The sequence below is a fragment of the Schistocerca gregaria genome, chromosome 3, assembly GCF_023897955.1.
Source record: "Schistocerca gregaria isolate iqSchGreg1 chromosome 3, iqSchGreg1.2, whole genome shotgun sequence".
Classification (NCBI taxonomy): Eukaryota; Metazoa; Arthropoda; class Insecta; order Orthoptera; family Acrididae; genus Schistocerca; species Schistocerca gregaria.
In genome coordinates this window covers 342392809-342416468 of record NC_064922.1, presented here as the reverse complement: position 1 = coordinate 342416468, position 23660 = coordinate 342392809, and the positions used below count along the sequence as shown (strand labels likewise).

General features: G+C 37.8%; 1 protein-coding gene across 2 annotated transcripts in view; it reads left to right on the top strand.

Moving 5' to 3' along the window:
- The window catches only part of LOC126356040 (uncharacterized), a 979035-nt gene that overhangs the window by 4803 nt on the left and 950572 nt on the right, over positions 1–23660 (top strand). For both annotated transcript variants that reach the window (XM_050006716.1, XM_050006720.1), the window contains exon 2: positions 6802–6876. In XM_050006716.1, coding sequence (XP_049862673.1) covers positions 6808–6876 — 69 coding nt within the window. In that variant the 5' untranslated portion in view covers positions 6802–6807. The remainder of the gene's footprint in view (positions 1–6801; positions 6877–23660) is intronic.

Here is a 23660-nt window from a genome sequence, read left to right as displayed (position 1 = left end):
TCACATTATTAATCAAAGCTTGGGAGGTGCTCTATCCACTGATAAGGCCTATTTTCTGTACATCTTGTAGTTTTCACCTTCTGAAACTGTGTAGGTATCTGTAAATAAGCCTGTGTATTCTACCCTGCAATCAAAAGCTTTTTTCCAGTTTTATCAATGATTCACTTTGGTGTTGTCATTCTGTCAATAATTTCATTGTCGGAAATCATGAAAGAACTTTACTCTAACTGTGGACGATTCCCAGTTATCAATGTGTTAGGGATACACACTGTAAGCTGGATTGTTACTAGTTCTCACACTGTCAGTTCCATAATGTCGATAGTATGTTGACCAACTGAAAAAGAATTGAAAAACCGTCAACTGCACCAAGTCACGTGATGTGCTAAAATAGTCTTGCAGACCACAATTGTCCTTTGGAGTGGTTCATGTTGTCAAAGAGAGAGAAGACACTGCTTGTCATATCCCACAACATATTCATTCCTGTACTGTCAGCTCTGTGTTGGTGTGAAGTCAGTATAGTTGAAGAGGATCTGTATTTCTCATTTTGGTCAGTTCACTACAAAAAGGTTCACTGGCTGCGGTTAGTGGGAAATGTCATCCTGGGATTTCTCCAGTTTGATAGTCAGCAGAATCATAACACAGTTTAACCATAAAAAATGAAAGTATCATGCCATATAAAAACCCAGTGCCATGAAATATAAAACCTTATATCATATGATACTTTGTCATCTGACGCACACTTCCTTATCAGTAACAACTGAGAAATTGCCTGTTGCACAGAGAACCAGTGCACCAAAGGAAAACAAAAGAAAAGAAGGAAGATTAGGGCTTAATGTCCCAAAACTGAGCCAGTGAGACTCACTTCACCTGTTGGGCAAACTGCTATATCATGTGTCAGGAGAGGAGAAACGCAGAAGGGTAGGGATATATGAATCATCGGCAGTTCAGACGTATGATGAATAATGGTACTCCTTAGGGAATTGACAGGAAGGAATGGAGAGGAACACCATGTGCAATCAGTGTGTATGCCTGAGGGTCTCATTCAGCTTGTTGAGGAGGCTATTCCAACAGTCACAGAGGGAACAGAGTGCAATCAGCTGCAGATTGTGGCACACAGTGTAAGAAATGATGCCTGTCATCTGAGCTATGACCTCATACTTGGATCATTCCAGCAGCAAGCAGAGAAGGTTGAGAAAACCAGCCTTGCGTACAGGGTTTCAATGAAGCGCACAATTTGCAGCATTGCTTCAGGATTGATCAGCAGCCATTGTTTCTGGGTTGAGTGGAAGGATTGAACTAGAGACTGCAAATGTTCTTTGGCAATCTAGGCTGTGACTCACTAGACCTGTGCCTTAGGACTGAGAACTGTAGGGTTCTAAATTGGTCAGGTGTGCACTACACATCAAAGGATGCTACCGAGGCATCTGACTATGCACGGTGTGCATAAAAGAGTTTTTGGGTTATCCGACTTCGTCTAATCCAGATGACGATAGCTGCAGGGGACCGGGAAGTGTAGCGTAAGGTGTAAAGAAATATCCCCTACAAGTGAGAGTACTAAAATCCTATTGATGGAATGCCAAAGCATACACAACAAAGACAGAATTTGAAGTGCTCCTAGAAAGCTCATATTATACTAAGTACAAAAACTTGGTTAAAACTTGAAATTTATAGCCACAAGATATTGGAACAAAATTTAAACAAATATTGCAAGGATCAGTAAATGGTAAACAAAAGTGGCACATTTGTCCTGATAGACAAGAAACTCAAATCCAATGAGATAGAAACTGGAACTGCATCTGAGATTCTCTATAAAAGACTCAGTATTAAGGATGGGTACAAAGTTATAACCAGGTTCTCTTGTTGCCTGCAAGCCACCTCCAGATGTAACCAAGCCTAATTTCACAAGTACTTAAGTTCCGCAATCTTACTGTCATCATTGGAGGAGGCTTTAATCATCCAACAATCAACTGGGGAAACTACAGTTTTGTAATTTATGGATGTGCCAAGACTTCCTGCAGAATATTAATAAACACTTTCTCTGGCAACTACCTAGAACAGATTGTCTGGAAGCTAACTTATGATGGAAATATATTGGATCTAACAGCAAAAAATAAACATTGCCTCTTTGAGTAAGTTTATATAGAAACTGATATCAGTGATATGAGGTAGTGCTAGCAAAGATTTATATTTCCAGCAAACTAGATAAAGTGGAATTCTAGTCATTTAGCTCTGGAGAGGAGCTTGTAGAAGAGCTGTGTTCCAGGTTCAGAAGAATACTTGAGCTTGGACATGCTAGGTACATAACTGGTAGAACAACTCATGATGTGAGGGGCCCTCCATGTTGCTGAGTCATTGTAATGAAACTTCTAGAGAAATAGAGATAACTGCATAATAGTTTCTAAAACAAAGCATAGGGCTAGAGATGTTAGTGTCCAGGTACCCAAGACTAGATAGGAACTGAAATTGAGGGTAGCAGAGCAGAACTGCTGAATTCAATTTTCAAATCTTCCGTTACATGTAAAAATCCATGGGTACTGTCCCAGTTTAATTCTTACACCAATGCAAAGATGAGTGATATAGATATTAGTGTCAGTGATGTTGAGAAACAGCTGAAATCATTAAAACTGAACAAAGTTTCAGGGCCTGATGGAATCCCTATATTTTAACATGTTAAAGTTTGAATAAATGTGATAGTTTCCTTGTAGTTTAACAAAAATTAATTTCTAATGCATTTTCTAACAGCTACTTCATTTTCTTAATGAATGTATACATTGATTCAGCCCACATACCTGAAGGTTCTCCTTCTTAACTGAGTATATGGAACAGACAATGAATAAGGGTAATGGACACAGATGAGATACCTACTGACAAAAGTCCGGAAATCTTTGGTCATTATTGTTGCAACTGAAAAGAATGTAGATGAAGATTATTGGATCAAGATTCAAATCACTGTCATCTGGTTAAATCTATCCATAGGGAATTCAGTAAACGGCTATGCTATATAAGTTTTACTTTGCAGTCTTACAAAGAAGTTGGCATAGTGCAATTTCAGGTTCATTCAAGATCCATGATTAGCGAAGTTTCTGATGAACTTGAGAGAAAGTTACAGTATTGTCTTGCTTAAAGAGTGAACACAGAATGTATCACTTAGTGCCATCTTTCCAGTCTTGCGTGTCTCCATAAGGAATTTGGCATCGTTTATAATGTGATAACCCTTCGCAGTATCAGAGTTCCTGAGTATTTTGTCATTTTAGTTGAGTTAGTTAAAAGCAAAGGGCTGTAAGTGACAACATAATTTTTCTGAGAAAATTAGCTTCAAAGGTTGCCTCAAATTTAAAATTCTACATTCATTTGTTACATTGTGTTTAATCATAATACATAGTGGTTTTTAATGAAGCTATAGATACAAGATCAGTGAATCAAATTCAAAATTTCACACTTAGTAATGCTTTTACCAATAATATAATTAGCACTTACACCTATCTGCTTCCGAGGATATCATTTACATCTGTTTGGTTCTTTGTAACTACCAAGTTTTGAATGAACTACAACAATGTACTAAAATAATTTGTGCCATTTTCATGTATTATATTAATCCATACATGTAGCTAACTTTCATTGATTGTACATATATTGGAATGGATAAGGCAAGCAGTTAAATAGTGTTACATACAGAAACAAATTTCTGTGCAAACTCTTTACCACATACACATACAAATACTCCCATTTGTGTTTATTACAGGAAATGTCTGTGTGTCTCACGTAACGTCATCAGACAGCACCACTTAATTAGTAATTGTGTCCTTTGCTCTCCATTTGCTGGTGTTATCCTATATGGCTTAGAAACAGATGTTTTGGATTTATCTTAAGATTTGTGTAGAATGGATGGTAAATTAGAAGTGCAAATTGGAGTAACTGCTGCTGATTCTGGTGTGTAGTTCTCTGCTGTTATGGCAGGTAGTGAAAGTACATTTAACTGTATTGTTGCTGAGTTTCAACATCATGGATTTGATTTCCTTAAGTCAATGGAATCAAAATTCATGTCACCTTATAAAACAATCCATAAAGGAATGGCCTGAAATCAGGAACTTATAGTCTCCACTCAGGTGTGCTTTATGATATACATCCAGAACTTAATGATGTTTTTGTTTTTGTCCTGACCCCTGCATTATCACTAAAAGCAATGATGGTCATTACAAACTGAGGAAGTTGTAAGCAAATCACTATTATCTTTTTCACTGCCTTCTGTTCATCATATCCATTCTTCTTAATACGTTCACTTTTTTCCATTCTCCTATTTTGATGCTTTGAATGCAAAAAAAGGTTCTAATCTGCCAAATTCTGATGCATCAAATCACCAAATCACAACAGTTTACAAAACATTTTTAACCAATAAAATGTCTGTGCACTTGGAACCCCTTTGCATCCTAAGAGAACACTCTTGTTCAGTAGTTCTTCAGATAACTACTAGGAAGCAGTTCAAATCACCCCACACACTTATATCCTTTTGTCATCAAATGGTGTGGTTATTCCGCTACAGTATGGTGCACATAACTCCCAAGTATTCAGTTTTATTTCTTACACCACTTGTTCGTAACCAGTTCAGTTAAAATCATTAGTAGAAGCATATTGTTTAGTGCACTTAGATCTCCTTAGTGGTGTCTATAGTGTGCTAAAGTAACTAATAATAATAAACTACAATATTAATATTATATAAGTACTTGATTTAAGGAATCGTATTACAATAGCCTAACTGTAAATAGCCTAACTGTAAATGAGCTATTACTTAAATAGGTCTTGTGCATATATATATATATATATATATATATATATATATATATATATATATATATATATATATATATATATATATGGCTCACACAGCTTCGACAAATGGCAACTGTGATAGTCAGAAACTAAATAAATCCAATTTAACATCTTTTCTGTGTGTTGTGCTGGAACATTATCAGAACTGAAACAAAATGTTGATCACCTGGCTACCAAATTGTTTAATGGTATACAATACTACCATCAGCAGAACTAAAATGTTTATGTTAGTGACCATGAGTAACCACATGTTGTGCAGTAACCTACTAATGGAACTTAAAAGTCTCTCATTCACTTGTTTGTAAATATATGTCATGGACACAGCATAATATATCAAGCCTGTTGTGTTGATACAATATGGAAACATTAATAAAAACATCCATCATGAAGACTATTGTTCTCCAATGTAAAAATTGAAAGAAATGAATGTGACTGTCAGTTATGAAAGATAGAATTAATACATCTTCTTTGTGGTGTGTGTATGAGGGGGAGAAGATGGGGGTTATTTTGTGCATTTGTACATAACTGAAACATTTATTGCAGAGAAGTATTATCATAGAAGTTTGAACTGAGGAATAACTTCAAGATGGTCCTATCGGGGGAAAATTATGTGACACTAGGACTGCGTCTACAGTCTTGAGTACTGGGACAGTTGTTACATAAGACATGCAATCTGATTCAAGTGTGGCTAGGAGGAAGGGGAAAGGGATATGCCATCTTTTTTATTCTTGTACTTCTGGAGGTGTCAGCTTTTATTATGCTCACTACAGTGCCTGTTACTAGGACCAGATTGACTTTAGTGTTGCAGACGTGTTATGAAAATCACTGTTGTTAGTCACATACAAAATACTAGCAGCTTAATATGTGGGAGGAAATTGTTGTAGGAATCTAGATATTATAACATTCTTGTAATTGTTTGTAGTTCCATAACATAAAATTTTTCACAGTACTAAGCACATATCGGTATGAAGTACTTGTAATGTAATATTTTCCCTCTGTCTTCATTGTGTAATGGTGCTGCTAATCTGAAAGCAGTGAACTGCGGCTGTTTGTTGTGTGTGTCATTCTACAGAGCAGCTTTAATTAATCTGGCTCTGCCGGGCAGGCAATGGAAAGACTTACGCAACAGTGTTGTGTTAGGAAGTTGACTTAAAGGTCAGCATCTGCTTTACTGGAATTGGTAGGTCATTGCTGCAGCCAGTACAGCCTTGTCTGCTGTTAGATTGAACTGGTAGCCATATTTAGAAATATAGCATGAGTTATGTCCAGAAAGTGAAATAATGAATACTATCATATCAGCACACACTCTGCTGCACAGTAAAAAATTCATTCTGAAATGAATACTACCTTTGTAAGTTACAACTTGTTAATTTTTCTTATTTTGTTTGTAACACTGTTTCTTTCAAACTTATTTTGCTGTCAAGTTAAAAACCTGTACAACATTTTTGTTTTAATTCTGTATACAGGTCTAAAAGTGTCAGTAGCTGTTGTTACTCAATGTTTATTTTTGGCAATATATCTCTGTCATGTTACAAGTTTAGATTATTGTGTACTTCGTGCCAATATATTTTGTTACATGGTCCATTTTTGTTCTGGTGGAGTGTTTCTGAAGTAAAATTGTTCCTCTATTTAACTCAGTTTTGTAGCCCATAGGCATTTTTATGAACAACTGTATATCAGCATTTATATTTCATCAGTGTGTCTTGCCTCCAACACACTTGTCAATAAATTGTAAGTTTTGTCTGCAACTGACTGTAGTTACAAAGAAAAAGATACAAAAACTTTAGTTTATTAGTAGGAGGCATATTCTAATATTGACTTGCTTTTGGAAAATGTATAATGTCAATGTCTCTACTACATAAATTTAAATAAGCAATTTACCTAGTTTGCACAAGGTTTGTAAACATAATCATAGACATCAGCATACCTTACATCTAACACTTAAGATATATCTTTATTTTATCTGTCTTTTAGCGAGTGATGGCAGAAGGCGGAGGAGGCCGCAGGGCGAGCGGCCGTTCCAATGCTCCGCCTCCCGTCGCAAACCAGGTAAGTTGCATATGAGTCACGTAGGGTAGGATTACTTATTAAACACAATAAAACCTGTTCTTTCAGTGTTGGTATAGGATCCAGTAAAAAGATAGAGATCCATGTCTAAAATTCATGAATAAATTTGTATGTTTCAGTCACTGTTTTCACTATTGTTTTGGTGATACTGATAGAATTGTTCATTACGGAGGAGTTTCTTTCTTCATTGAAGTCAAGTGTCCACACATCATGTATGTGAGAAGTAAATGAGAAATAGCTCACTACTGGCAACAGGAATAGCACTGATTTTTTGTCTGCAATTTGTTGTTCTGGTAAAAAAGAATTAATGCAGCCCATTTTGAACAGTTAGTATATGAAAGTTTACAAGGCATTTTACTATAGTAGAGCTCAAAATATAAACAGTTATTTTTGTAATTTAAGTTTGCAATAAACATGTCACTAACATATTCTGGTACAAAATTTAACGACATTAAATTTTCTACAGAAAGGTGTATTTTTTGGACTATTACATGTAGTGAGTGAGAGAATATGAAAGGGGCGGCTGAATCATGCTGTATAGTTAAGACCAATGTGTGTGTCAATGAGTCCTTTTCTTACTACTCCTTATCTATGTTTGTGCATCACACAATTTCTTTTGCTTTTCGCTTCATTGATAACTCATTTTCATTTAACTCTCAATGAGTTTTCCACTGAGGGAACTGATACACAAATTTAAGTTTCCTATGGGTTCCCTGTTCCATGCAAATTTCAGGACTGTTCATTTGGAAAGACTGCAGCCCTCTCCACTCTGAATTACGGTCCTGTTTCTAATAATCGTATTGGCAACAGAACAATAAATTGTGATGTTCTTTCTTTACTGCCATGCAGTACTGTACTCTGTGTAAAAAATCCATCCCTGTTTTTATTTTCCACTATTTATGATGATTCCACATTTGCTGCATGTAAACAAACATGCACCAATGACCATCCAGCAGTTGTCAACTGTGTTGGTGGAGGGGTGGAATGCCCTGATACAAGAACTCCTTACCGACCGTGTGGTCAGTATGTAAGCATGTTGCAGAACATGCATTGCCTTTCATGGTGGTCATACACCCTGTTAAGAACCATGTACCTCCTTTTGTAATGTCCAGGGGACCATCATAAATCATGGTGGCTTCAGTTTAATTATTGTCTTTGAATAAAATTGTCATTTATGTTCATTTCATTGCATATTTATATCAGTTACGTTCTATACTATACTATAGCAGTTCTTTCTAAGTATAGCCCAAGTTTCATCAAACTGCGTTATTCAGCAGTGATACATGCTAAAGTTGCTTTCATCCATAAGTTTTGCATGCCAGTGTATTAAAAATGGTGCTACATATTGCCTCTATTTTTTTCCACCTGCCTTTCAAATGGCTTAATGCCGTCCAGTGTATTTTCGTCCCTGGTGCCAATATTTGTGTCTTTACACAAATATTACAGCTACACCATTCTCTGTGAACAGTTTTGCATATTCTAGTCTGTTGTCTGCTTACTATTTTTCCCTTGTACTGCTCCTTCCAATGCCAGGTTGATGATTCCCAAATGTCATAACAGATGTCTGGCTAATGTGTCCCTTCGGCTGGAAAGTGTCTTCGATAAGCATCTACCCTGAACTGTTCTTTTAATACCTCTTCATTTCATACTTTATCTGGTCACTTAATTTTTAACATAATTTGATAGGACCACATTTCAAATACTTTCAGTTTCTTTTCCTGTGGTCTCTCGTGTCCATATTTCACTTCCTTGCAATGCATGCAATGGCTACAGACATACACTTTCAGGAACTTCTTCCCTCAGTGTCCTATCAGTATGTGATATCAGTAGAGCTCTTTTATGGACCATGGCACTGACATCTTTTCCTCTAGTTATTGCTGTTCCAAAATTTACTTTCAGTTTCATAGTGTGGCTTCCTCAATGTACAAATTGAACAATGGCGATGATAAGCAGCACCTGTGCCTTACGCCCTTCATAAAGCAAACTTGTCTTTCTTAACCTTCCTCTTCAATTACACCCACTTGGGTTTTGTCGAAAATTTAGATTATTCATCTGTCTCTGTGTGTTAACTCAATATTTCAAGGATTGTGAACTTATGGTTCCTTCTTACAGTGTTTCTGTACATCCTCAAACCCTAGAAATGGTATTTCTTCAGTCTGGCTTTCATTACTAAGCATGTCTGAATTGTGTCTCTGGTTCTCTTCCCTTCCTGGAACCAAAGTGGTCTTCCTCCAATACCTCTTTAGTTGCTCTTTCTATTCCTCTGTATTATATTCTGTCTAGTCTGCAATTTACATGTATGACTTGTCAGAATGATCATCTGACAGTTTCACATTTATACTGTGATGGTAATGCGTTTTTGAAAATTTGATGGTAAATCACCTATTTAATTGAATTTTGACATAATTTCAAATAATGTTTCAATTCCTGAATGTCCTACATATATCAGTAGCTCTGACAGTATAACATTTACTCCTACTGATTTATTTGACCTCAAGTTGTTCATTGCTCTATCAAAATTTGATCGCTTCCTCCTCCTCTTCTATTGGACATCAGGGCATCTCCTATGTGCTGTATAGGCCTTCCATGTGCTATTGCCACCTGCTGCCCTTTCTTTTGCAGTTAACAGGTTAGCACCTTTAAATTTCATTTCTCCAAAATTATTTTTTGTGTCCACTGATCACAGCCTCAGAGAATTTCTACTTCATCTCATTCTGTCCTAAATTTACAATATTCCATTTCATTTACACTCATTTTATTTTATCCTCGTCATTTTCAATTGTCTAGTCATCACTACTAGCTTATCACACTAAGTTCTGCTTTGTGGTTCATGATTTGATTTCTATCTCTCCCGAGCTTTGCTGAGTATTTTCTGCATTTCTTCAACATTAGCTTTTGATGTGGTTGCATAAACATATACAGTGGTCAGTTAGTGTTCACTTAATTTTAATCCTCAGGAGAATCACTTGGTCACTACACTGTCATAGTAACTCATCCTGTTTCGTACCTTTCTGTACATAATGATACTAACACCTGTTTTGTCATTCACTGATGTTGTCGTTAATACGCCGTAATCTTCTAGCGGAAATTTGTATCCTTTTCCATTCCACTTTGTCAGTTTCTACCTAGTTTAGCTTGCTCAATTCTTTTTTTTCTGTGATGTTTAGAATTCTAACATTTCACAAGATTATTTTTGTAATACTGGATGTCCTGTGGATATGCTGTATGTGTCTTTTATCATAGTGGTTTCCATTGCCTTTTGTAACCTTTTGCTGTTGATCATTTACCACTTCTTCTGCCTTTAGAGACATCCACCCCCCCCCCCCCTCCCTCTTCCCCACCTCTGCCAAGAATAGGAGGATACCCTAAACCTCTATTGGCTCCTCTTCCTCTTTTTTGGTAAAACTATTGGCAGTATGAGGGTGATTTTTTTTTATACTGCAAATTTTTGGCCACCATAGCTTATGATATTTATTCAAGCTCTAAGCAGGGGGTGTAATAGAACCTGGGACCCAAGACCTTTTGCTCTGTCACTGACGCAGAAGTTGACTTTGACATTGCCATACCTCAATTCAGTATAGAAGACCTGACTGTGGAATAGCGCAACCACTATATAAAACACAGTGCATGTCTGTGTTTGCTGCTGTAATTAAATTAATACACTTATGCCAGTGTCTTTATACTGGCATAGATTATTTTTGCTTGTTCTTCACTAACAGTAGCACACCAACTTTATCAATTAAGAGCAGCTGTGGAATTATGAGTGGCTATAAATCTTGGGGGATCCTTAACCCATCATTTGCAAACTGTTGTTAAAAGTATTTATTTATAATCCTTTTTTAATTTATGAATTTCTTCCATTTGGAAAAACTGAAATGTCACTGGCATTAATATTGCACTTCTTAGCCTACACTATTTATACAACACTGTGAGGAATTATACAAATTTGCTTGTCTTAGCACAAGTAACAAAACAAACTGCTTTTACAGTAGCAGTTAAGGCAAAAAAGAACTTAAAAGTATTGTGGTTTCTGACACTGAGAAAACATAAGTGAAGAGTGACATGTTTTTGTGTTGACAAGTGTTAAGATTGTGTATCTCCATAAGCTGAAAGTTTTGAAAGCCAATACTTCTTTGTTTTTTCCGTAAATTGCTTTCTAGTGGGAAACTGTACTATGACTTTATTCAGGATGTGTAAAAGAGGAGAACAGCATATGTAAATTCCCTAATTTATTAATAAAGACACCCCAACGAGCCTTGCAGGGACAAAAATCTGGCACTGCCAGTAACTAAATTTAAAATGAAACTTTTTAAATAAATGACTGACTCCATTTATGTATGATTAATTATGCAGTTTGAAGGATTTGAATTCAGAGGACTAGAACTGTTTTTAATATGTACCTCTTCTAATGGAGATGTTAAAAATGAACCAGTTGAGTTTACTATGACATTTCAGGACAGTTCCAGTATACCCTGATTCTTTAAAGAATTGAATATTGTGGGTGATTTGCACTCCATTTTAAACAGAAGTAAGTTTTTAATGCACCTCAACGTTTATGACATATCTCCTGAACTGTGTGTCATACAATGACATAATTTTATAGATAATTTCAATGGTAGAAGTGGATACTGTTTGCAAATTGTGATATGAGTAGAATCAGTGGTAAAGAAGTAATAGATTAAAATACCATTGCCCGATACTGAATTTTTACTGCATGAACAGCAAAATTGTTCTAAGCAATAAACTTTCTTCCTTTCATCACTTTGTGGGGCATGTCAAAGAGTAAAAACTTTGCAAAGGTTTGAAGTTATGAGTAAAGTTTGTTGGAAGTCACCAACTGCACGCATTCTCAAATATTGGTTGAATATAGACTAGGGCATTTGTTTGCCATCATGAGACAAACACAGTTGCTAGCCACAATACTTCCATAATTGTGTTAAACTCTTAATGAGTAGATTATGACAGCATTTTATAATTTAAATGTGATCAGTAAGTACACAAAATATTGAAAACCAAATGATTGTTGCCTCTGGAAGCCCTTAGTCAACAAACAACTGGTATAAGGTTCATGTTCTTGTATGGTGAGATGAGCTCCTCATTCACACCTTGAAGATCCAGGGGATGCCGAATGACCGCCGTGTCATCCTCTACCTTGTGGTGTTATGCAGATGTGGTATGGAGGGGCATGTAGTCGACATACCACTCTTCTGGCCATTTTGCCAACTTTCCAGACTATGGAGCCACTATTTCTTATTCAAGAGCTCCTCAATTGGCATCACAAGAATGAGTGCACCCTGTACCAGTCCTCCACTGAGAAAAACTCCTTGACAGTACTACTGGCGATTGACCCGGATCCTCCATACGGCAGTCATGCATGCTGAGTACTTGGCTATGGAGGTGGGCCGGGATCTGGGATAGTCAGTAATATAGATTTCTCTTCTGTTTCAAGAACTGAGCATTCTTTTTCATACTTAAAACAATAACAAATATTTACATTCTTCAGTGGGTCATGAATGGTTTGTTTTGAAAATACTAAGTGCTTGAAATACTAATTTTTGTCAAAGTAAGGGTAATTTTGCAGATATGCAAGCGATGGAGGGTAAAATTATTTCTTTCATTGATTTATCATTACCTATTCATATTGTAATATATTGTGAAATTTTGAACATTCGTGAGTCTTGTGATAAATTCTTACTGTTATCAGTTGTAGGCTTATAGTAGCTTATAAACTTATGTCTGGTGTTGTAAAGTTTTTGAGAACAGTAGGCCTGTCCTCTTTCAGAATCATTGTTCTCTAATTTGATTATATAATTATGTGAGAAATAGGTTATTTTTGAGAATTTTTGAATGTTTACAAAACTATATTTCCTGTTTTTTGGATAACTTATTTAATAGAAAATCAGCATTTGTGGTCACAGTTACTGCCAAAGAATAGATCACCCCAAATTTTCTTGTATATCAACGCAAATAAATGTGAATTTTCGAGAATTTTCAGAGATGATCACTGACCTGGGTGTAATCTAATTTGTAATAAATTAGCACATGTCATTTAGTTACTCTGCCAGGTATTGTAACTAACCTATTGTGTTACATCAAGTTTTCCTGTAACGAGGAGTATACAGTATCTACATTTATCACAAATTAACTCTGTTTTTGAGTTTACTAACAATTAACTCTGTTTTTGAGTTTACTAACAACTAAAATTAACCTCAAAAAGTTTTAGGAAACTGGTAATTTTTACCACTGGTTTTTCTGTTGCTGTTGTAGAAATCTTATTTCTGTGTATTTGCTTCAGTTCTTGTAGGGAATTAGTAATTTACTAGCACAACAGATTAAAAGATAATCAGCCAGAGTAGTTTAAACTCATTTGTTCACTGTCTTGTAATAATTTGCACCAGCCAAAATTTAGCTCCACTGTGAATGCTATCCTCAAACATGAGATGAATTGGTTGACATTCATAAGCAGCTGGAAATCGCCTTGACTACTGTCAAATGATTGGCACCTGCTGCAAATTGATGTGTTGAGAGAGATCCCGAGAGTCACGTGCTTGTGGTACCAGTATCAAAGATACCTCAAGTACTATTCCACCTCGTTAATCCTGTCTCCTCTGCAGAAAATACAGGATCTGTCATTACTTGTCCACTTAACTGTGAAAAGCATTTCTGTGATAAATCTAGGTGCCCTGTACAGGGTGGACAGTGACTAGGGAGGACTCAAAGTTTTATATCGATCCCCCTAACAAACGAGTTCAAAGTGCTTTCTTTTAGTGAAGCTGAGCCAGTGGGACTCACTTCACCTGTTCTGGGGAAACCTGTTTTGTCCAGTGACAAGAGGAGGTGAACGCAAAAGAATAGGGGTCTATTAATCATCAGCAGTTCAAATGTATGGTGAATGATGGTGCTCCTTAGGGAAGGGGCAGGAAAGGAAACTAGAAGCACTCCAGTGTGTATGTGTGGAGACCTCATTCAACATGTTGAAGGTACTATTTCAGCAGCCATTGAGGGAACAAGGTGCAACCAGCTGCAGATTGTGGAGCAAGTTGGAAGAAATTATGCCTGTCATCTGAGCTCTGAAGTCATACTTTGATCACCTCAGTGACTGGCAGAGAAGGTTGAGAAGACAAGTCTTGCACACTGAGTTTCAACGAAGCTGGCAATTTGCAGCGTTGTCCCCAGAACAGATCATATCCCCTTGATTCTCAGTCGTGTAGAAGAACTGAACTAGAGACTTCAAATTCTGTGACAGACTAGGTTGCAACTTCCTGGACTTGTCCCAAAGGGTTGCGAACTGTAGGGTCCTCCAAAATGGGTCAGGTGTGTACTAGACATCAGAGGTTCACTGTGTGTCGGGTGCACACAAGTGTTTTTTAGATTCGGCGACTCTCTGCCCAATCCAGATAATGAAAGCTATAGGATACCCAGAAGTAACAGTGTAAGAGTGAAAGAAATGCCTCCTACAGGTGACTGTATTAAAATCCTCTTGGTTAACTGCCAAAGCATGCACAATAAAGTGCCAGAAGTTGAAGTGCTCCTGAAAACCAGTGAAGCTACATAATACTGCGCACAGAAAGCTAGTTGTAACCTGAAACTGATGTTGTTGTTGTTGTTGTTGTTGTTGTTGTTGTCTTCAGTCCTGAGACTGGTTTGATGCAGCTCTCCATGCTACCCTATCCTGTGCAAGCTGCTTTATCTCCCAGTACCTACTGCAACCTACATCATTGTGAATCTGCTTAGTGTATTCATCTCTTGGTCTCCCTCTACGATTTTTACCCTCCACGCTGCCCTCCAATACTAAATTGGTGATCCCTTGATGCCTCAGAATATGTCCTACCAACCGATCCCTTCTTCTGGTCAAGTTGTGCCACAAACTTCTCTTCTCCCCAATCCTATTCAATACTTCCTCATTAGTTATGTGATCTACCCATCTAATCTTCAGCATTCTTCTGTAGCACCACATTTCGAAAGCTTCTATTCTCTTCTTGTCCAAACTATTTATCGTCCATGTTTCACTTCCATACATGGCTATACTTCATACAAATACTTTCAGAAATGACTTCCTGCCACTTAAATCTATACTCGATGTTAACAAATTTCTCTTCTTCAGAAACGCTTTCCTTGCCATTGCCAGTCTACATTTTATATCCTCTCTACTTCGACCATCATCAGTTATTTTGCTCCCCAAATAGCAAAACTCCTTTACTACTTTAAGTGTCTCATTTCCTAATCTAATTCCCTCAGCATCACCCGACTTAATTCAACTACATTCCATTATCCTCGTTTTGCTTTTGTCGATGTTCGTCTTATATCCTCCTTTCAAGATACTGTCCATTCCGTTCAACTGCTCTTCCAAGTCCTTTGCTGTCTCTGACAGAATTACAATGTCATCGGCGAACCTCAAAGTTTTTATTTCTTCTACATGGATTTTAATACCTACTCCGAATTTTTCTTTTGTTTCCTTTACTGCTTGCTCAATATACAGATTGAATAACATCGGGGAGAGGCTGCAACCCTGTCTTACTCCCTTCCCAACCACTGCTTGTCCCATAACTGCTATCTGGTTTCTGTACAAATTGTAAATAGCCTTTCGCTCCCTGTATTTTACCCCTGCCACCTTTAGAATTTGAAAGAGAGTATTCCAGTCAACATTGTCAAAAGCTTTCTCTAAGTCTACAAATGCTAGAAACGTAGGTTTGCCTTTCCTTAATCTTTCTTCTAAGATAAGTCGTAAGGTCAGTATTGCCTCACGTGTTACAGTATTTCTCGGAATCCAAACTGATCTTCCTCGAGGTCGGCTTCTTCTAGTTTTTCCATTCGTCTGTAAAGAATTCGTGTTAGTATTTTGCAGCTGTGGCTTATTAAACTGAGAGTTCAGTAATTTTCACATCTGTCAACACCTGCTTTCTTTGGGATTGGAATTATTATATTCTTCTTAAAGTCTTGAAGTCTGAAACTGATAGCAGTGAGATTTTTGGGGAAAATTTAAGTGTAGATCAAAAGGATGGGCTAATGGGAAATGGAGTTGGTGTATTTGTCACAGTGAACAAGAAATTCAGATCCACCGAGATATAAATTGAAGCTGCATGTGAGATTGATTGGGCTCGCTCAGTATCAGGGCTGGTCATAAAGTGGTAACTGGATCCTTTTATTGACCACCAGAATCATTTCTTGATGTAACCAGTAACTTGAGGGAAAACCTTAGTTCACTTGTATGTAAGTTCCCCGATACTGTAATCATTGGTGGAGACTTTAATCATCCAACAACCAACTGGGAAAACTACAGTTTTGTCAATGGAGGGCTTGATAAGACTTTCTATGAAACATTATGGGGATGTAATGGTAACAAATGGACCTGACCTCTTTGAGGATGTCCACATCGAAACTGGTATCAGTGACCATGTTCTTGCTGTGTCAAAAATTATTGCCAAAGTACAAAAGACATGTAAAACAAGCAGAAAGACATATACGTTCAGTATACTAGATAAAAAATCAATAGTTTTATATCTCAATGAGGAACTTGAAACTTCCAGCACACAGCAGGAGTGTGTAGAGGAACTGTGGCTCAAGCTTAAAACAATAGTTGACCATGCACTGGATAGACATGTACTCAGTAGAACAGTTTATACAGGAAAGGACCCCCGTAGTATACAGTCACTGAAAAGAAACTTATAAAGTAACAGAGACTACCGCATAATAGGTGTAAAACAAAACATAGGACTATAGATACAGAGATGCTGGGTGAAACACATTTGGCTGTCAAGAGAGCAATGTGTGAAGCCTTCAGTGACTACCGAAGCGAATATTGTCAAATGATCTTTCACAAAACCCAAAGAAATTCTGGTGATATGTAAAGGCCGTTAGTGGCGCCAAAGTTAGTCCAGTCCTTTATGAATGAGATATGAACTAAAATTGAGGGTAGCAAAGCAAAAGCTGAAATGGTTAACTCTGTTTTCAAATTTCCTTTACAGCGGAAAACCCTTGGGAACTGCCCCAATTTAATCCTCTTACCACTGTAAAGATGAGAGAAATCAGTATTAGTGTCAGTGGTGTTGAGAAAAGCTGAATTTATTAAAATGGGGCAAAGCTCCAGGACCCAAAGGAATCTCTATCAGATTCTGTACCAAATTCACGAATAAGTTATGCCCTCTTCTATCTATAATGTATCGTAGATGTCTTGAACAAAAAGCAAGTACAAGGAGGATCGTAGACATTGATTTGTTGTAAAATCTTACAACATATTCTGAGCTCAAATACAATGTGGTATTTTGAACAGAATGACCACCCCCATGGCAATCAGAAAGGATTCTGGAACCATCAATAATGTGAAACCCAACTCACACTTTTCTCACATCACATCCTGAAAGCTTTGGATCAAGGCAGTCAGGTAGATGCAGTATTTCTTGATTTCCAAAAAAGCATTTGACTCAGTGCCACACCTACTCATACTGTCAAAAGTTTGGACATGTGGGATATCAAATATAATATATGACTGAATTGAGGAGGGAGAACACAGCATGTAATCTTGGATGGAGAGTCATTATCAGATGTAGGACTGTCTATGGATGTGCCCCAGAGAAGTGTGTTGGGACTCTTGTTATTCATGTTGTATGTTAATGACCATGGGGACAATACACTATGTGATCAGAAGTATCTGGACACACTCAAAAACACATTAGGTGTATTGTGCTGCCACCTACTGCCAGGTACTCCATATCAGCAACCTCAGTAGTCATTAGACATCATGAGAGAGCAGAATGGGGTGCTCTACGGAACTCACGGACTTCGAATGTGGTCAGGTTATTAGGTGTCACTTGTTTCATATGTCTGTACACAAGAATTCCACATTCCCAAATATCCCTAGGTCCACTGTTTCCAATGCGATAGTGAAGTAGAAACGTGGAGGGACACATACAGCACAAAAGCATACAGGCCGACTTATACAGCACAAAAGCATACAGGCCGACTTCGTCTGTTGACTGACAGAGACCACCATCAGTTGAAGAGGATCGTAAGGTGTAATAGGCAGACATCTATCCAGACCATCAGACAGGAATTCCAAACTGCATCAGGATCCACTGCAAGTACTATGACAGTCAGGTGGGAGGTGAGAAAACTTGGATTTCATGGTCAAGTGGCTGCTTATAAGCTACACATCATGCCGGTAAATGCCAAATGATGCCTCGCTTGGTATAAGAAGCATAAACATTACATGACTGAACTGTGGAAAAACGTTGTGTGGAGTGACGAATCACGGTACACAATGTCGTGATCTGATGGCAGGATGTGGGTATGGCGAATGCTCAGTGAAAGTCATCTGCCATCGTGTGTCGTGCCAACAGTAAAATTCAGAGGTGGTAGTATTATGGTGTGGTCGTGTTTTTCATGGAGGGGGTTTGCACCCCTTGTTGTTTAGTGTGGCACTATCAAAGCACAGGCCTACACTGATGTTTTAGGCAGGCTGCCTCCCACTGTTGAAGAGCAATTTGGGGATGGTGAATGCATCTTTCAACACGATTGAGCAAGTGGTTACATGACAATAACATCCCTGTAGTGGACTGGCCTGCACAGAGGCCTGACCTGAATCCTATAGAACAGCTTTGGGATGTTGTGGAACGCTGACTTTGTGGCGGGCCTCACTGACTGGTATCAATACCTCTCCTCAGTGCAACACTCCATGAAGAATGGGCTGCCATTCCCCAAGAAATCTTCCAGCACCTGATTGAATGTTTGCCTGCAAGAGTGGAAGCTGTCATAAAGGCTAAGGGTGCGCCAACAACATATTGAATTCCCGCACTCATGGAGTGTGCCACGAACTTGTAAGTCATTTTCTGCCGGGTGTCCGGATACCTTTGGTCACATAGTGTCTTAATAGTAACCTCAGATTTCTTACAGGTGATGCAGCTATCTATAATTAAGTACTGTCTGAAAGAAACTGCATAAACATTCAGTTAGATGTTGATAACATTTCGAAGTTGTGAAAAGATTGACAGCTTGCATCAAATGTTCAGAAACGTAAAATAGTGTGCTTCACAAATTGGAAAAAAAACGTAGCTTCTTATGAGTATAATATCAATGAACCAAGGTTGGAATTGACCAACTCATACAAATACCTAGATGTAACACTTTCTAGGGGTTTGAAATGGAGTAATCACATAGGCTCAGTAGTGGGTGAAGTAGGTGGTAGACTTTGATTTATTGGTAGAATACTGGAAAAGTGTAATCAGTACAGTGCAGTCAGATTGCTTTCAAATCACTCATTCGACCCAGCCTAGAATACTGCTCCAGTGTGTGGGATCCGTACCAAATAGGATTGACAGGGGATATTTGATGTATACAGAGAAGAGCAGCACAAATGGTCACACATATGTTTGACCCATGGGAGAGTGTTACTGATATGCTGAAGAAACTGAACTGGTAGACTCTTGAAGATATGCGTAAACTAACCAGAGAAAGTGTACTAACCAAGCTTTTAGAACCATCTTTAAATGATGACTCAGGGAACACACTACAACCTCCTACATATCAGTCACATAGGGATTGTGAGGACAAGATTAGAATAATTACAGCACGCACAGAGGCAATGAAACAATCATTCTCCCCATGCTGCATACGCGAATGGACCAGGAAGAAATCCTAATAACTGGTACAATGGGACATACGCTCCACCATGCACTTCACTGTGGTTTGCAGAGTATATATGTAACTATAGAGGTACTGGACCATAAGTGTCTTTGTACTGCAGTCACCTAGGCATATGTGGAGCCCTCTAGTACAGTCTGGTCTAGTATTTCTTCAAGAGGAGAATATTAATTCAAAACACCTTGTAAGCATTTTCCCTGCCCTGCATAAATATGGTGGGTAATGCCTGTAATTATTAAAACATGTGCCAGCTGAAAAAACAATAAGTTTAATCTTTCACATACTATGAAAATTTTCAAAAGTTCCATAGTATCCCATTATTTTGATGTATATCTAAGACAGTATTTATGATTTCTGGTCTGCTAAGTGTTGGTTGACTCATTAGCTGTCTAATTTTGTGAGTTCCCATTTCTTTAACTAGTAATATACAGATTGTCTGAGTGAGAGCATTTTACACGCAGATTGTCATTGAATGACACATAATTTTCCTTTGGTATGTTGACAATGTCCCTGTTCTTGAACACATCAGTTTGCACATCTAAAAGTTTAATTGTAAGAGATTGGCAACACTATCAGACTTCTGTGTGAAAGGCATTATGGCTATTATATCTAACTATTCAGCTTTTAAATCCACATCTCAAAAGTACTTTTGCACAAGGTTGAAATTCTCTGTAACAAAGTGTTTGACAGTGGGACCTACATAGTGCCAGTGACATAGTTCAGACCAATGTTTGGGCATGAGGCACTGTTAAGCACTTCTTGCCATCATAATGGTAACAGTTACACCCATGCACATGCACCCAGTTGTCGAATGGCAGCGATTTCTGAGAGACCGTGATGTCTAGTTTCATAAAAAGGGATGCAATCTCTAATTACTTGGAGTTTCCCAGCTAAACTGGCCATTTGAAACTAAACAGTTGATAGCAATTTGGGGGGGGGGGAGGAATAATCAATTAAATGGAATATTTTAAGTGAACTGATATTGATTAAATTCATTTCCAGACATTAATCTCAGGAATTATTTTAAACATGTAAGTCAGAGAACAAGTATGTTTCCCATAGGTACTTTATCCAGTTTGAAAAGTTATGAGCTGTCAGACTCTTGCCTCTGATATTCTGCGATAAGAAGGTGCAGTGTCAAAAATTAAAGAATGAGTAATTGAAAGCAAATGGTGTTAATGTGGACAACTGTCTTCATAGTCAAGGTCACCAATGCTTGGTTGTAAAATGGTGCTAGACTTGGATGAAGCTGACTCGAAGGCTGATGGCAGAACAACTTTGCATCGGCAGTATTTGGCTGGAAAATGGAGGAATGGTGAAGGTGTACAGTTCATGATCACCAGACCTTCCACCAATTTACTGAGTTCTATTAGAAGCATCATTGCAGTGTCTCATGGAGTGAGGATCTGTCTGTTGGAGAAGGGAAATTAAGCTCAGCAACCTGCTTAGTGCTATTCAAGAGGAGCCAGCATTTGTCAGCAGTAGACTTCCCTCTCTCACTTTTAGCAACACCAACAACTAAACAACAAAAACTATACACATACTCAGCACCGCGATATATACAAGGCAGTTACAGTTAAGTAAATGGTAGATTGAGGGGGGAGAAAGGAAGTAAATGGAAGATGGAGTGGGGAGAAAGGGAAGGAAGTATTGATATTAGATGCATCAGGACTTCATACAGAATCAGCAGTGATGAGTGAAAATTTGTACGAGACCAGCACTGGAACCCGGGATCTCCTGCTAGGAAGTTGCATTAACCAGTGCGCCATCCAGACACAGTGTTTATCTTGGCACACTTCCTGGCTAACTCACATTCCCACCTTGTGCCACATATTCACAGTCCCCATCCATGTCCTCCATGCTCACTAATTTTAGATTCCCAGTGGAGGTCAAACGAAATATTCATCCACACTTAAGATTTTGGATTCATTGCCTATTAAAGTGAATCAATTATATGAATGAGTGAATGCATAAATCATTCTACATAAAGTCCTGATGCGACTGATATTAATAATTTCTTCCCTTCCCTTTCCTTTCTCCTCCTGTCTAATTTCCATTTACATAATATGTATCACACTGTGAATTTTGTGTGGTGTCTTTGTTTTTTTTCTCCGGACGTATCCAAAAGAACAGTCACCAAGCTTTCGTATAATTTACAATTAAGACACCTGACATGGCAACCACCTAAGAGGCATCAAAACAAAAAAAAAGATTTGCACCAGATCATGATGTTTAAAATTAAGTATAAAGCTGGACCAAAGGAAAGTTAGCAGTTATATTTAGAAGCTGTGGAAAACGCAGTTATATTTAGAAGCTGTGGGAAACATATGAGCTATCAGAGATAGCTGATTGCAACATGCTGTTGTCTTCAGTTATTAGGGAGACTTACTGTTTTATAAGGATTTCAAACCACAGTGAAACTTAACATTTTTCACATTAACAAACTCTGCCATAGATTAAAGGAGTGATATATGACAGATAATAATCCTAGGACTGACAAGGGATTTAACCTTAGACCTTTGGATCTATAGTCTGGCATTTCAGCATTTTGGAATGTAAGCTGTGGTGATGGACTCGTTGAAGCATAGTCTGAGGTGTAGGTCATATTAAAAGATGACAGTTTAGTTGTGAGTTAACAAATCCAATGATACAGTGTCATGAGAAGCATTATATTACATGTTACAGTGTGTATTTTACAAATATTTCGATTAAGACTCTGGATTAGTGTTCTATTGTCATACTGAAAACATCAAGATGAAATGTACCGGATGCTGTTTGTCATTGCATCTGCCATTATATATTTTCAGAGGGCTCAAACCATTCACAAGAAATGTGATGATACAGATGAATGATGGTTATTAGATGGTAGGTCAAATAATAATGAGGTACTGAATTGGATTGGAGAGAAAAGAAATTTATAGTACAATCTGACTAAAAGAAGGCATCACTTTGTGACTTAACTTCCTTGGACTAATGTATGATTCTGTTCATTAAAACTCATAGATGTCTCAGGATAAAGATGTATACCATCTGCTTACGCCCTGATATGGTAGCAACTTGTCAGTCCACTAAACTGGTGATCCTGAGGCCAAGTGGTTGAGGGTAGACAAGTAATGCGAGTACAAGATTATAAGAGAAGTCAGAGTAATATTGTACGCAATGCTCAAGATATATATTTTACATAACTGGTTTATTTTGCAAGATTTAGCTTCCTACTGAATGGTGGTCCATAATAAAATACAATACAAAGTTAGCTAGTAAGAATGTCCCATATTCAAGTTAACTAGCAACACACAAGTGATGGTAGTCTCCACTTAATATGCTCAAATTACTAAATGCACTTACACCCCAATTCCAGTTTTTTTTACCCGATGCTCGGTTGCATAAACTAAAGTGCACATGTAACGAAATACAATTATGTGATCAGAAAACTTCTTTCACTTGGTTGCATTCCCGATCAGAAAATAACCAAGTCTGTAATGGTCATAACCAAGCATTCATTCTCACATCAAAAAAATCAAACCAGCTCTCTCAGTCCGATGGCCGTAACATAACTTTATCTTGGATTTTCCCGCACCTCCCAAGAGCACATCTCCTCACACCACATCCATATCCACGACGTCATCAAACTTTAGCTGATGGGATCTCAAGTAGCGCCCTTTCCTGTAAAGCAATTCTTACAACACTTTGGCACGTCATGTGGAATTGTATGAATGTAATTGGGCCACCATTCCTACATTAATAATTCTACAATTCATTTATGTTGCCTGAAACATTATTTGATACCGTATCTGTTGACACTAATTACTATTCCTTTAGATGGCTAGACAGATCAAAACAGAATTGGATGAAGTTCACACAGATGTTCCACCCTCATTGAAGACCATTTACTTTTGGATAAATGAATTTAAATGTCCTCGGACAAGCACCGAAGATAAAGCGCACTCCGGCTATTCAATTGAGATCGCCACAAAGGAAACCATTGGGAAAATCCATGATATGGAAATGCAAAACCGCCGAACAAAAGGTCGTGGAAATGCTGACACTGTATTCATCTCAATTGAGCGAGTGCATAGTTTGAGGCGGGTGTTGCGATTGCTCACAACTGACTAAAAGTGCACCTGACACAT